This window comes from Megalops cyprinoides, chromosome 2, assembly GCF_013368585.1.
Source record: "Megalops cyprinoides isolate fMegCyp1 chromosome 2, fMegCyp1.pri, whole genome shotgun sequence".
Taxonomy (NCBI): Eukaryota; Metazoa; Chordata; class Actinopteri; order Elopiformes; family Megalopidae; genus Megalops; species Megalops cyprinoides.
Window position 1 is genome coordinate 13094628 of NC_050584.1, and position 17207 is coordinate 13111834.

Below are 17207 nucleotides of genomic sequence, written 5' to 3' on the forward strand. Positions count from 1 at the left end.
CATATCAATATTAATAAGAAAATATTGTTAGCACCACTTATACTACAATGACAGGTTGATCTATATCCAGTCTGTGAAATAAAGCAGGATTTGAAAATCAGGTTGTTCCTGTAATATAACCATATGATCCAAGAGACTAGAATTCATACTAGAAAATGGTTGTAATTCAGTTTTGGATGTTTTTGTTTTATGACAGAACAAATCATAAAGTCAACCTGTAGTAACAGTAGGTTCCATGTCCCCTTTAAGTGTTCAGAATATGCCATTGTTCCAAATGCCTCATATTATCATTCTGACATCATGTATTGTCAAAGTGTTAACAAGCACAGCACAATAAAAAAAAAAAAACAACTGTCAAACAAACGTATTATGTTATAGTGATCACCAACCCATTCTAACCACTGTGAACACTCATTGAAAAAGAACACTGGTTCTTCTTCAGAAAAAAAGTTCATATTTATTATTTTAAGTAATGACCCAAACAAAGTATGTACGGTTAAGCAACACAGAATACATCTGAAAGAACATAGATTATTTACTGTAATTGCAGATTACATATCATAAAACATCTCACATTGAAGCAGAACTTAATCAGCAACTGTTGAACCACAATACTTACTCATGTTTTATTTCTTTTTTTTCTGCTGGGAGAAGTAAAGAAAATATGAATGTGTACCTTGGGCAATAAAGGGCAATAAATCATTCTGTATGTGTTTGTATATACATATATATATATATATATATATATATATATATATATATATATATATACACACACACACACACATAAAATACAAATGCAGTATAGACTGTTTGAAACCTTCAAGCAATGGTACAACAATACATATGTAATGCAGGAAAAAAGTATTTGTGAAAGGTTATAAATAATTTGTGTGAACATTGGCAGTCCCCTTTTGTTTTGATTGTTGGGAGCGTTAAATAAATGCTCAGCACAAAAGTTTTTCCTTCTGGCTTGCCTTTGGAAAAAAGGTGCTTCTGTGTAGGTAATTAGAATGCATTGGGTGCAGAGTGGTGGTTGGAAGTTAGGGCCAGCTGTGCTGTCCACTCCGTGGAAATAGCAGGCAAGTTTCTCTTTGCTTTAAGAAGAGAAAGTGATATTGGAAAAAGTCAGCACTTGAAACTATAGTACAGCACCCCTCACAAAGCCACAAACAAGGAGCAGGACAGCAAGTCCATAGCTTGTAGCTATCCTCGTACCTGTGGAAGAAGTTAAAAGACATTTGCTTATCTTACAGATTTTATTTGTTGCTTATAAAGCCTTGTAATGAGTCTTCAGCATGCACTGTAAATACAATATGTCACAGTAGTCCTACAATGTGGAACATAAGAATATATCTGAGGTTCATACATGGGTTTATTACATAACATTACATAACATGCAGTCCCCCACACCTCCCATTTATTATTCCCGTTTTTGTAAATCAGTTCACACTATGTACTGACATTAAAATATGTTAAGATAAAACTGTTGCCCAAAATGTCCAGAGACACTATTTCAGTAAAACAAATCCAAAAGTATTAATTACCATGGACTTAATAGCCTTCTCCTGGGCATGGCTTTTTACAAAGCCATCTTTGGTATACCATAATGAGAGATGTTCCATCTGTCATTTTTGCCCATGGTCACGCTATCAACCACTAAGAAATGACAGTGATGCTCAGTTTTGCAAGTACATTTTCATTACATTGCATATTAACTACATCAGTGCTGAAGAGGTTACACGCCAAACACAGATGCAGACTGTGCAAATTACAATGAAATAATTTACGCTTCATGTGTAGAAGATAAACTAAACTTCATCTAGTAAGCATAGACATCATCTTATTGTGCTAGTTAATACAATTCAACAATGCTCTGCATTTAGTACATATTGCAATAAATTACATGACCATTGAAGCTATTGCATTTTGAAATGCCTAATCCTTTGTGTGAAATGAAATTGTGTTTAAAAAGTCACTTCTGAAGTTCAATCAGAGATTCCCCAATTGTGACAGATTTGGGGCCGTTAATAACAATACAAAATGCACAAATCCACTCACTTACCTTGAAGAAAACAAAACAATTTAGTAACTTTACAAAAGATAAGAAAAAGTGTATTCTGAAAAGGCTGAAAAAGCTGCATATGAAGAGCATCCACTGCCCAGTCTTTTTAAGCAAACATTCCTGCAGGCTGTTCTGAGTTTTGACAAGCATAAAATATCTAACAGCTGTGATACAGGATATCTTAGCAGCCTTACATGCAAGTACACTGCTGGGTGTTTTTACAGTATGTTTTGAGTCTTGTGGATTTTGCACTTGAATAGATAGGAGTGTTCTTCAAAAATGACAGCTATATAAAATTTGATTTGTCAAGAAATTTCAGTCCAAAAGGAATGAAAGAATATTTTGGGGGCAGTTTTCCAGTGAATGCCTTGAAGAAAAGTATGGCATATTCTGAATCATTGATCAGTGCTGTCTACTTTTAATTACAACACTATATAATACTTAAGTATGGTGGGGTGAAGATATCTAACATCTTTTTTTATAATGTCCTTTGAAGTCTTAAATTGAATGAGCTGCAAGGTTCAAAACATTGGAAAGAAATCAGTACACTAATTTGTACCTGTGAAGACAGGAAAAAAAAGCCCCACAGGAAAGTAATCCTACAACACAATGCAACACTCAGGGAATGGAAAATGAAATATTCACTAAATCATGGTGACATTTACTGGATTTTCCATCAGAATAAGCACAGCAATGTTCTCAGAGGAGAATCATCTGGGGACAGTTTCGTTCGGCCAAGCTCAATATCGAAAAAAAAAATGGATGCATGTGACCTGGTGTTCTTCCCTGTCAGATTTAATTTGGCCTTGGGTGATCAAGTGAACAGGAATACCACAGAGAGGCTGCAATCACGTCAGATAGGGTAATCGGGCTGGAGCATCACCATCATGAAGAATAATTATTTCTGAGGGTGACTTCAGGCCCAGGAAGGACCTGAGCCCAGACTGAGTCTGAATGCAATGTGCTTTGTCATTAACTTTCAGTGGAGAGTATAAGAAATGCAAAACATAAAAGAAGCAATACTAGATCACATCGTTAACTTTAAGTAAAAGAAAAAGTGAATTTCAGTTAGATTGAATAGAGGCCATTGACATTACATGCAATTGAGCAAATTTAATCCTTGGCACATGCAAACTTAAGAATCCAAGTGGAAAACCTTGGAAGGAACACTGCTTGTACTTGCACAAATTTATTGTTAAGGACAATCAAAAGGCAGTGTATTATTTTGGTGGCCCCGATGCAAATATTAATGCTGGCCACAGTGTACATTTACTTTGCAGGGATGCACTTTTGTACATCTTCTGCCACAGCAAGCATATAATCATTCTAATGAACCTGACCCCTATTAAATCAAAGTTGAAAGGATAATTGATTACATCTGATGAAATCTGCTTAGTGTTAATAATTAAATGGAAATGGAGGCATGAGGTGCCCTGAGTAAATTGCAAACAGGCATGAAAATAAGCCACCTAGAAAGGAACCATGACATGTTTCAGGAGTAGGGGTGAGTATGAACCTTTATTCCCTAATAGCATACAGCTGAAACAGTGAAATGTCATGGCAATTAACAAAAGTGTGCTGCCGGAATGACAGACTGTATTCAAAACTGCATCACTTTGTCCATGACTAAAAAAGCTATGTCATTCAATTTTCCACTTAATTTTGGATGAAATGTTTTTGGTTTATCAAGTTTTTTTTTTAATTGAAAACAGGGAATACTCCTTCCACTACTGTTGTTATATAAATTACTGTTGCTAAAATTGCTGATCTGATTAAAAAAAAATAGCAGTTGAGTTTATTAGTACATAAATGGCCCTAGTATGAGTACAAATATTTAGTAGCAGTATGGTTTATTCTGAGGAGGGTTAGGGTGGAGTCTGACCACCAATGGGACAAAACTCTTCAAGTGCCATCTGACCGCCTTAATGGTATTAGCTGCAGAATATTGCAAATGTAATTCAAACAGCAGAGCCTGTCTGGGGGACTTCAATTAGCAGGTGTTTTGTTTGTTCTGTAGTACTCACCTAGAGTTGAGTATTGTTCTGACAGTCTCATCCACAAAGCAATGATCCCTGACTGAATAATGGGTAATGTATAGATTATATACTGTTTAAATCAAAGACATTTCAATATGGTGGTTTGTTTTTTGTCTTTAAACTTCCACGAAACACAACATAGTTTCATTTAATAATCCAAAAGATGAGCATTTATGGGGGTTCAGCTATACTTTGCTTTTCAAATGTGAGAGAAAATTAATGAAAGTAAATAATTCATATGTTGCTTCAGTATCTTACACATCTTTGAATTTTTCTTATGAAAAATAGATTTCATAATCCACACGGCTTTACATGCAAAAATAATCTTGTTGCAGAACTTCTACGTACCACCATACTGCACAGAACTTCAGGTTACCCTGCAGTAACACCCAGCAAACTGTCCCAAACATGATGGGACTCAACAAAACATACTGGGTTGGAACCAGTTTGGGTCTATAATTGTGTCATAGCACTTGCACTTCAGGTCAGGTCAGGTGTTTCTGTCAGGTTTTTAATGCACTGCTGTGTAATATCTAGGCTAATATCTCATATACAAAGGGAATTTTTGTTAAGGCTACCAAAATATCAATCTTGAATGGAGGATTAATTATTTACTTCCTTGTTTAGACAGGAAAAACTTATTTTCAATTAATTGGGCTCTCTGTTTTCATCACTGTTGGGCTGAATTTTCCAGTTTTTGTTTATTTGTAGAGATTTTGTTCACTATATAGTGCACTGTTTTCGCAACCACGCCAGGCCATAATGTGTTCATTTGTTAAGCTCCTAAATGGTATATACTGTGTGTTTCATCTGCTCTTTTGACCTGATCTTTATTCACTGATTGCATTGTGTTTTACAGAAAGTTTGGAAAGATAATTGTCACATACACAATATGCTGAAAATGATTTTGATTTGATTTCAATATTCCCGATAGCCTGATTACTGATTGCTAGCATTCTTGTGCCCCCCTAGCTAGGTCAAGTTTGGGCTGGGTTGGGTAACAGGTAACGTTATCATCTTTGGGGTCATGTTCAGGTTCAGGTATTAAAATGATCAGTTCAGGTTGGACTCAGGTTTCAGTTTCAGGCCTGTGCAGACCTTTAACCTGCAGTGCTCTCTGTTGTAGATTGTAAAATAAATAAATGATACATAATTCACTTCAAAACATTAAAGTAAACAACTGAATATTTCTAAAACCTGTCAAAGACATGCTGATATATGCAATCTAGACCATTTCACCTCAGGTTTTATGAGACTCATCAATCACTGAGGAAATTTCCTAAATCAATGCAACTGTAGTCATTTTAAGTGTTATGCACTTTTCATTTCATTTTATTTTTCAGTCAATGTGCCTTTTAATGACACAATATTTATGATGCAACACTTATGAATATAGCTTTATTTTTCTTTATTCTCTTTATTATGAGTAGATTCTTATTCAGTTGTATTGTGTAAATTCATCCATTTCTGGTTTGACTTGAAATAGCAAAGTATTTGAAATTGTGACACACTGAAATTGGATCAGTCCATATTTTAGTAGAAAAATAAATAAATAAATCATAAAACACAGGCTGCAGCAAAGTGAGTATAATATAACAAAGGAAAATCCGAGGCAAGACTCTAACAAGAAAGCTGAACTAAGCAATAATGAGTTCTATTAAAAATAAAATTGCAACCACAAAACTTTCCTTACCTCATTTTAAATCAATCAATATGGTGCAGCCATTTATTTAACGGGGTGATATGCATGCCAAAAGCATGTTTTTGACTGTCAGTTTTAATGGTTTTAACACTCCATAAAGCCTAAGCGCCGCTGCATTCATTATGTAGCTGTGACCTCTACTCATAAACTTCTCTAAAGAGTCATTGATAATCAAGGCTATTTCTGGAAGAGCCTAAACATTGTTACAGTCAGAACTGCAGCAGGGAATTTTATCTTGGGGCTGGTGGGGTCAGCTGTTCCCCACTTGATGAAGTGCAAAATAGGGAAAGCAAGTATAGTAGTATGTCCTGCTGTGTTTTAGCACCACTCATCACGTTTGTCATCACTCTTCCCCTTGTGCTGACACATCATTTCCTAACTGGCCCCAAGTGTTATAGACTCAAGTTTCATTCTTGCTTTTTTTTTTTCATTTAGGGAAAAACAAACACTTTGCATAATTTAGCTTGTTGCCATCTTGCAGTATCTATATGCACTATATGTGCAAACAGACTGTATCATTTTCTTGCAAAACTTGACAAGATACCAAGCAACTGGGAAAAATATATATAAGTAGTATCCTTTGTACATTGAAACAATGTATTACACAGAATTACAGAGACGTGCTCAATACATACCTCACAGTGTCTAAATAACAGGCTGAATACATACCTCACAGTGTCTAAATGACAGGCACAGTTACATTTTTATTTTTGCTTTTAAGGACTAGTTCTATGTATTGAATACTCCCACTACACACAGAAACATTTGGACTATGTGAGATTCACATTTAATAAATTCAGCGGTAACAGACTGCAACTATACTCAAAATGCAGTATGATTGAAAGTAAAACCTCTCTACTTTTAAAATGACATTAACTTTTACATAAATTATGAATGCACAAAATGACTTGCTTTTTGTCAGAGTGGGAATAATTTTTATTGTGATGCAGCCATGTTTAGATGATTTTGGCATCATCAAGTTTTTGTTCTTTTCTTTTAGTTATATTTATTATGAGAATGAGTGCATCAAAGTTGCAGATGTTGCTTTAAAACCAAACTATTTTGATATTTGCTATTTTGGTGTCCAAGATAACCAGTTATTCTTGCTACTTTTTTTTGTTTTCATGTTTACATGTAAAACATGTTTTGTAATAGTATGAACCTCCGGCAGAATTTGTCCTATATTTTCATTCATATTTAAATGCAAATTTTACTTTTTTCTTGATAAACACGCACAAAATTAATGAAGAAGAAGAATGGAAATAACCCTATCATTTATTATTTATTTTAAAAGTCAAATTTAAGGACAAATGTTGATATATTGCTGGGGTAGGCATTCAATTCAAGACAATGGACAAAGGTGAAGTGCAAATAATGAAACAATGTTATGAACAATTTTATCTATTACAAAACATTTTATCTAAATTGATATATTGACATAAGGGAATATAAGGGATATATTGATAAAATGGAAACTAATTGTAACTGCAATTAGTACAGTGACCCTATCCCTACCATAAAGGAAAATGATGAAATGCTATGCACATATGATAAATGCATAAAGAAACACTAGTGTAAATAATCACATTCCCTGAGCATAACTTCAGGAAATAATGAAAATGTGTCACTCATCTCCTCAGAAATTAAATTCATCATACAAATATTATGTCAAGCAGTTGAAATTAAGCTCAATGCTGTGTTAGCAATATGATTTTATATTGATGTACACGTTTAATCTAATAGTATTAGATTAAAGAACTGACTGTGAATTATGTGGTGCATACAGTGTATGATAGTCTGACTGTGAAATGTATACAGTAGATGTATTACTATACATGATGCAATATGCAATCAAGAAGAACAAGCATGAAGAGAGAGACCAAAGGAAGTGATAAAAGCAAGGCATAAGGCTGGAAAAAGACCAGACTAGTATTAAAAGTCACTGAGGTAAGACAAATAATTTATATAATTTTTAAAGCATGCTCAGCCAATACAATCCAGTCCTAGCTTTGTCTGGTCCATGTTTATTCAATGTTTATTTGCTTTAAAACAAACCAGACTCACCAAATTTAAAAGGATGCCATTTAAGACATAGATTGCATCTTAAATAGATACGGTTGTCTATAAAGGCAACTGGTCCAAAATGGAGCTGCCAGGCTCTCACCTTTCAACCAACCTCTAATTAGTCACTGTGGGCCATGCGACCATAAGCTACGAGTTTGACACTGAGATGACTGCTGACAAAGAGAAGAGCAGCTAAGGGATTTAAAAGGACAGCACTGACTTTTGGAAATGTTTTTAAAATATGCACAATTTCATGATAACAAAACTGTACTTTTGCACCTTACTTAGAAAATAAATTCACTGTTCATCTTAATGGATCAGACTCCTTGGACTTATCACAGATTGTTTTTCTGCTTTTGAATGCCAGGGCGCACCTAAAATTAATTTAACAGTACAGCCATAAAGGGTAGCGTGTGTTGTGACACACCAGGCTTTGAACCATATCTCTACAGTGTGTACCTTTCAAATTATTAGACTTCATTTAACCCAAATGAAAAGAGGTGAAAATTGCAGATTGCAAAGGTGAGAATGGAAATTCTTCTTCAATTCATCACACACAATGTATGATGGAAATGTGCAAGAGGGAAGGACTCTTGCACTTTTGGTGAATTTAAGTAATAGTGGTTGGAACTAATGGTTAAATAAGAAATTGACATAAGTTTGCATTCAAAATATTGCCATTTAGTGTAAAGTTTTTTATAACAACTGTTGTGAATTTCTTTCCTTTACTCCTATTCGAATTTACTCACAAATACCTGTGATGGTTTACTACTTTAAGTAGACTTTAACAAAGCCAATGAGCCATTGAGCCACAGTGTTTGTATATGTTGATTTGAACATTTCTGGCTCTGTATGTCATTTTTTCAGATTAGATGTCTTTTCGCTTTTTTAACACTTCACAAGCATAACAAACTAAACTGCGAAGTAGCGGACTGTGGCTATTCCCACAAGGGTCTGCAAGATAGGGCTAACCCTGTCAGGAGAAGCCAAGGTTTACTTATCCTCAGGAGTGAGTCCTCCCATTCTGGTTCCCTTCCGAGTCCACAGTAACTACCTCCTAAAAAGATCCTTGTGTTCTTTTCTAGTTATTGACTAGTTTGCGGTTAGCTTGGGGTTAGTCTTAAAAGCTAAGCTAGGGTGGGAGTGAGGGTGGGTTTGCAGCAGTGTGTGCACCATGAATGCAATGAATATCCTTTTATAAATATCTTATGCACAATACAGAAAAATTTAAACCCCTGTAGTGGATCCTCAGACCGTGCTTGCTTTCACAGCGTTCTCTTTGAACAGTCAGGGACCCAATACTGGCAAAATAGACCATCAAATAAGGAAACAATGGCAGTACTACTAATACTATCCATCAACTACAAGTTTTTGCATCGCTTCTTGTATGATTTTGTTCTGGCGTATGAGTGTGCTCTTGGTATGCAAAGCGTGTACAAGTTGGCTGGTCTGTATTTTAGCAAGTTACAGATTGTTGCCATAGTAATGGCCCTTGTGCTTAATTTTTTTTCCAAGGATCTGAGTACAAAATTGTTTTCACCATTGGGTAGTCAAGCAGTGCAAAAGCCGGTCATGCCCATCTTTACTTGTGAATGCAAGGGCGATGATGATGAACAGGAAGAGGCCCGTGACAGATATTGTAAGTGACATATTCATTACGAATACCAGTGAACTTTTGCTGAACTGTTTTCTGACTGCATTCACAGCAGCAGTACTTATCACCTGGAGAGTCATTATCCTAAACCTCTCTGTTACAGTGATAAACAACTTGTCCCCAACCTTTCTCAGCTTCAAATGTTAAACTGAGCCCATTTCACAATACCTGCATTCAATCAAACGCTTCCCCTCAGCATCATAATGTCATCATTCAGGTGAGGCCTGACTCCCTGGGACTAGATGCCTCTCAGCGTTTACAAGTGTGTCACATAGAGCACAACAGCGCCAGAAAACACAGGTGTCAGCACATGCTGAATGCATTCTAATCTTACTCTCACGCTGGAATCGATAGGATTATTTTTTTTTTAAATTGTCCAGATCTATCATAAGCAGGCATCTTTGATTATAACCTTTGGGCCTGAAGTATTATCTGTACTCTGACTGTACCCAAGTGAATAGGTTACACGCACACAACACACACACACACACACACACACACACACACTACATATACATTTTAATAACTGTATAACTCTTTATGTAAGATTATATCATTGCTGGTGTTTTCACAAACAACTTTCACAAGCATGTGTGTAAGTGTAAAGGAAAGTACCTACCTGACCCAGGGCTGTGTTTTGCTGTTTTGGACGGTGTTGTCTGAGAACTCGAGGTAGAGCGGAGCCTCTGGTCAGAGCTCATGGCGCTGTCCTGCGCAGCTGCAGAGTTATTTTTCCGGGGCTTTTTATCCGTCAGGTGCAAAGGCGATGTCTTCTTAACTGCCTTGTTCCGCGGACGAGCAGTGGCGTTCACCTGAAGGTAGGCCTGGACCTTGTATTCCCGTAGCTCTCCGTAGTTGGCATCCGTGACTCTGCACTCATATAAACCCTCATCACTTTTCTCGACTTTGGAAATCTGCAGCTTGTGGGATATATCGTTTCCTTGCACTTTCACTGTCTGCAATGACACCAAAAGACAGGGCTTGCACGATGTGGGTTTCTTCTGAATGACAGTTCCGCACTTCTTGCATTATTGATCAGTCACCACTATTTCTGAAGTTTACATATGACAGCAGTCTGTTCATGCTGGTTTACATTTCCTGTTTGGCTCTTTAGGAAAACAGGTGTTGTGCAGTACAGAGCACAAACTTATTTACTTGTGTGTTACACTGTAATTTTATCTAACATTTTTTTAAATTAATTTTAGTAACATTTGTATAATTAATTAATATTTGCATGGTATTAAATTAAAACATCAACATGCATGTACAACATGAACATGCAGACTTATGAGACTTACACTTATTTTAGTCCCCTCGTCATCCGGATCAATTTCGGGCACGATTTCCATCTAGAAATGAAATAAATAAATCATTATGAACTTAATTCCAGGCCATGCATATAAGGTTTACACATCATTTCATGAAGCCTTTCAGTAAAGTTTCAGTTAAGACTTTCGACATATGGTCATGTATGTTTCTAGCCAAATAAATACCCCCACCAACTGTAAACAAAAAACTTCACCAGTATTACAGTGTTACAGACATTACCAGTAACTGTGCCTGGAAGAGTCACAGATCATCACATCCCCAAGCACTCCTGGAGAGCCGTACCTTTAAAAGTGCACTTTGTAGGATAATGCAGTTTCATCAGTGTCTATAAATGTTTTATGGATGCATCAAGAACCTGTCTGTTTAAAAGATGGACAGTACCAACATGGGTACCTACTACTCAGGTGTCTAAAAAACCCTACATGAGAGCTTTTAATGTTATGAAGACTTTTTCAGTGGTAATTAGGCTGACAATTTCATAATTCAACTATATACTTGTATTATTTTTTAAAAAAGAAATTAGTAGTTGTGGGGTTTGTACATTTTAATCCTGACCATTAGGTAATTAAGGGTGGCCAGACGTTGAATAGATTGGTTATATGTCAAGTAAGAAATCATTGAATATTATCTGGATTATCATCATTGAGCTTTAATCCTTGGTAGTTTGCACTATGTCTGAAATGAATTATTTTAAGACAGGTTTTGTGGAGGTTTAAAAGGGGGAAACATTTCCAAGTAAAGAAAGGCCATTTTAAAAGATTGATTTAAAAAGAAAAAACAAGGACCATAGTTTAAACTACATAAACAGGACCCGACCTTGCTACCAGCACACAGCCATGCAATTTCATTACCCAGTAAAAAATCAATCCAAATAAAACTATAAATTCTGATTGGTGGCCAAGGCAAAGAAAAAATGACTACCCAGGGGCAAACCTAATATGCTGTAGGTAGAACATTTAGGTAATTGTGAAAGGCTGGACATCTTTTAACCCTAAAAATATCTTTTTGCCTTTAATGACAAATGCGTTTCACAGGAATTTGAGAGCACACCTCGTGCTTGCAAAGTCTTCAAAGCCTATTAAAGTCGCTACAGTTTCAATTCAAACTATGTGAATTATGTCAAAGTGGCATCACTATAAGACTAACCAAGCTTCTCTGGAGGAAGTACATCTCAGAAATACACTTTATTGAGACATATATTATTTCAACAAACACTGCATGTAACAAAAAGTAACACTGAAGCCTTAGATGAAAGCATGAAAGCAATTTATATTAGCAGAGCCACCATGATGCAGGCTAATCTTTTGGTCATACTTGGCCTGGTTAGGATCCCCAGTGTAAAATACACCAAAAGTGAAGCCAAATAAAAACCACACAAGAATTTTTCACCAATGTTATGAGTGTTTTCCATAAGGATTATACTGGGTATAGTAGCGCTACACATTGGAGAAGAACAAATTCCAACAATACTTCAGCAGATAGAATAGTATAAGTAATTAAACCATTTGTACTTCTACCTTACATACGGCACACCGATTTTTTGGTCAGGCTCTAATACATACATAAAGGTTCATTTTTTCCTACATTTATTTATTTTTTTATTTCTGTAGTATGACAATGATGTAAGCTGGTCTTACATGCCACTAGTCTATTGTACACTCAAGAGAAATTACTCTCAACTTGCTTAGGAGTGATGCATATACTGCAAACAATCGCTACAAACTAACGTTTGTTGACAGTCATGTAGTGAAAGAATGAAGTGGACAATCATGCACCCCAATGACTACATTCTATTTTGCATAGATGGCTTCATGGAAAATCTATCAAAGTTGCTGCAACAGCTTATTTTTTTCAAGCTCTGCACAATAAACTATTCTCCTGCTGGGTAGCCAATGACATGCCCAGACATGCCTCAGTCAATGAACAGTTTTTTTTAATCTACTCTTAATAAACTATTCCTAAGCGTTGGGTTTTGCATCACAAGCCGTTTGCTTTTGCTAAAGAAGTTACCATTCACTGTGTTTCTGGGAGACATCATCCTACGTGACGGATGTAAACTTGTTCACAAGAGAGGCAGACGTGCTACATTCGCAGAGAAAATGGATAGGATAAGTCAGGAGCTGAAAACCGGTGGCTCTGGTGCCACATGTGGATTTTTGGCTGCCCCTCTGTAGCTACAAGGCGGGCAGTGAGGACATCTGACAAGATCGCTTTATCATCAAACTTTGAAAGGTCTATACGCACACTTGAGCAACAAACAGCAGAAAAAAATCACTTTTGCTAGTGAGATTTTAGTTTAAATTTCTCAGCATGTATGTGCTATATTTTTCATCCTACAGATAGCTTATCTGCAAACGGAGGGGCTCAAGCTGATCACCAACAGTGAAATTTGGTGGCAAAATGACACACATTAGGACATATTAGAGTCAGTATTAACCTGCACACGTATGACCTTAAATATTGCACAATCATTAGTAACAATAGCTATTATAACACTCTTATACTGGCTTTATCTTTTTGGATGTAACATTAACTGGCTTTCAACCTGTCTTCCAGATTTTCAGCTTGCTAACAGCCTGCTGACACTAAGTGATGGACATGACCGCAAGCAATATGCATCTTTCTCTGGGTCATGAGATCAAATATAGCACAGTTATTGTAATTTTACTATTTTCAACATAAGACAAGCAGAACAGGCATGGACATAGGAGCTTCAAAATAATCTCCCTTCTTCTCACAACAAGGTAAAATCCAGTAATGGGTAATCAATATGAAATTTAAATCAACTAAAATTCTACTCTGTATTTAAAACAAAAAGTATCTTAGTTTCTTTCTTGAGGTTCTTAAACATTAATATCTGTACTGCTCTCAGAATGTCATGTTATCGTAACTTTTTTTTTTTCTTTAATGGCTTTTCCTGTTAGGGTTGCCAACCCCTGGGAAAAGTCAACATATGGCTAACTAGATAACTAGCAGTGCAGAAGCACCTACCATCTAGTACTTACAGTACTTAAAAGCTGCTGCTTGATGTCAGTTGTACCAGTGACTTGATAGGTAAGTACAGAAAGAACTTAAAGTTATCAAGTTGGTCTGCCACATCCCATGGCATTTGAGTGAATGGGTTCAGAACATTTATACAAGCTACAAGGAGTACAATCGTTTAGCATTTTGATACCCGTACATGCTTGACCAAGGCATTCATCAGAATCAGGTTAGCCTGGCACACTATCTTAACATACTGCATGCAGAAATACCTCAATGAATAAATGTACAAATTTGGACAGAAATGAACCATATTCATTTAATTATTTACTCACTTGTGTATTTAATCTCAAAATGTATTTATTTAATTATCTATTTATTTATAAATAACTCAGCTTTTTCCTTCACATGGGGTAGTAATAATAATAATAATTACAAAGGAAGTTTGAAGACAAACATTACGTTGACTGGCAAAAGCCCAGCATGGTATTCGCTAGTAGTTACGAGCTTTGCTCGAGAGGCATCTGTATTTTTGGCTACTGTAGCGGGCCCACTGTGACGTTAGCTACAAGCGCAGAAGAAATAAAAAGAAGAGTAAGTTGGCCTTTTAAGCAAAATTAATGGTTGTACATGTAAATTAACACAGGGCCATGTAGTCAGAATACAACATTATATATCAATGGGCACAATTACATTAAGATTCTGTTGTACTGTGTAACAGTGTGATGTTTATGAAGAGTTGAGTGTGAACATAAAGGCTGGTAGCATGCAAGGGATCAGACCTGGACCGCAGAGCTCAGCACACAATTATATTTATAAAAATATACTAAATTTTGATTGCAAGGTTTAATATACCATGAGTGTGGTTGGATAGCAAAGTTTCCATTGCACTCAGGTTCAGTTAGGTAGGCTATCATTTATCATATACTCAATAAGTGAATTTGTTTCAACAGAAATGAATTTGTACTGCTGTTTAATATCTTTTGTCAGGTAATCCTTTGGCAACAGGTTAGGCAATTGTGTACTGAATGTCAGATACTTTGTAAAGTATATGTTATATGTTACATGTATAAGTATATGTTGTATGTTAATATACAGTTTCATGTTTTTTTTTTTTGTTCAGATCATGATGAATCAGTCCCATAATCAGTCCCCTAATGTTGTGTTAAAGGTGGAATAATTTCTTTAAAAAGTGTTTGGTTGACTGGCAAGTAAAGTGAACTTTTGTATTGTAGTTCTTGTTGAAAAAACACTACAGCTCAAAGCACAGCTTGATAAATGCTGGAAAAATTCTTAGAAAAATAAAAGTTGATTTTTGTTTCAGTTCTGATGGTTTTTTTCAAAGCATGCACAATTTTCTGTCTTATTGCCACTGTTTTCTTCTCACTGTAATGCAAATTATAAAACATATGTTATAAAATCAATGTTTTGGATTTTTTGTCAGTTTCCTTTGTCAGTTTACTGTCTGCTTAATGTTATTCCAGATAGCAAGGATAAGCAGTGCCCGTAAATGAGTTTGAACCTCTTTTTCCTCTCATGCAGTTTGTAACTAGACTTCTTGACCTAGCTATTATACACAAACACAGACCAAAATAATATTATGGCTGCAAGATCTGTAGCTAACGAAAGCTTTGTAGAAACTAACGATAGGCTTCTTTTAAATATTTAAATTTCTTATTTCAAGAGATGTCAAACACACTTGGAAAAAAAAGCTTGACATTTTGACATTTATCAGTGATACAGTGGGGCTTTTACCCATATTTGAAAAAAGTGACACAACTGTAAATGTTAAACAACTTCAGGACTCAAACAATGAATGTTACTTATGGCATCACTAAACTAGGCAGCCTGGCTGTACCCAAGATGGTCTTTAGTGATACGACTCCTACCAGTATTTTAAATTAGAAATATACAAAAAAAAAAACTCCTTTTGAAATGAAGTGTCATCAAATAAAGGGTTTGGTTTTGTCTGCTGAGGGCACACTGTATTGGCTTAACCCATACTGTGGACTGAACACTGACCTAAGGATGTATCACTTATTCCTTCTAAAAGAGAATGCCAAATGGACTTGTGCCCGGAAAACTCTTTTGCTGACTCCAGGCTTGAGCAGTGCAGCATTCCCGCTTTCAATCAATCTGTGGAAGAAACTCCGAAAGATAAACAGTTCATGCTGATATTTCTTAAAGGTTTCAAAATGGGGGCAATACTCTGCTCATTAAACGAAGTAGTGTGTTCTCCATGCCAATTAATTATTGCATATGACAAAACAAAGGTGCACTTTGGAGACAGGAGGCTTCTGTTAAAGGATGCCCACATCCTCTGTGCCATTATAATTTCCACAAAGAGGAATCCAGCTATATTCTTATCTCAGCCTCCTTCTGGAGAGTATGTCTTTGTATTCTCTTTTGTGTAACTGAACTATTAAATCTAGGCAGGGAGAGCTAAAGTGAGCTACGGAGAGTTTGGCATGGGCTCCTCAGATTCACACAAAGTAATCAGTCTCGAGCTCTCACCCCAGGAATGCAAAATCCAATCTTTACTGGCCCTAGGAGGCCAATATTAGACAGGAGACGAGACTAAAGCTATCCACTTTCAAACGGCATGACAACTCTCTTCTCCCAAATAGGACAATCGACGTGGTACTCAAAGCTCATTGGCCAAAAACTGAGAAAAAAAAAAAATCACCATGTAAAAGTAATACATCATAATTTTATGATTTCCAAAGTAAAAATTTCATAATAAAATTAGCATATGTTGTTTTATGCCTGCAGTACTATATATCCTACCCTAACCAAGATGCCATAATGTATGTAATGGAGTCATGTGAAATTAGTTACAACAACAAAACAAGATAAAATGAGGGTGGTATGTGGAGAGAACAAGAGTGCTGACAAACATCTACATTCTGTGCTGTACCTGTTTCACATGCTGTATTTTCATGTGTTAGCATAACTAATACAAATCTGAACCTTAAACAAACTGGTTTAAGGTTCAAACTTACGGGTTTACCATTTTATCATTAAATAATAACTAATTGATAGTTTGTCTTTCAAAGATTCGACTGTAAATAGTATCTTGTTAAATATATCCATATGTTAGAGTACATGTATGCAAATATGGAGAGACTACATTTTGTCTGCCAATGAAAAACGTATGGGTGGTAGTTTCACACTGATATTAGAATATTTTTTTCATACAGAGTTATTAATGCATGACATAGCATTAATAACTTGAGCTTTGACTGCTCAAGACCAGACATGGCTCTGCTACAGTAGCTGTACTCAAAACTACTGCCAAATCATGAAACTTTCTTGCGTTGTTATAAATGACAAAAGATTGAAAACTACAAAGTATTACTGTGAGAGATGTTGTAG

General features: G+C 35.9%; 1 protein-coding gene across 1 annotated transcript in view; it reads right to left on the bottom strand.

Moving 5' to 3' along the window:
* Positions 1 to 912: 912 nt before the first annotated feature.
* The window catches only part of vstm2a (V-set and transmembrane domain containing 2A), a 43715-nt gene continuing 27420 nt past the window's right edge, over positions 913 to 17207 (bottom strand). The window contains exons 3-5 of the mRNA XM_036522377.1: positions 10820 to 10870; positions 10141 to 10477; positions 913 to 1218 (exon numbers count right to left, since the gene is read on the bottom strand). Coding sequence (XP_036378270.1) covers positions 1142 to 1218; positions 10141 to 10477; positions 10820 to 10870 — 465 coding nt within the window. The 3' untranslated portion in view covers positions 913 to 1141. The remainder of the gene's footprint in view (positions 1219 to 10140; positions 10478 to 10819; positions 10871 to 17207) is intronic.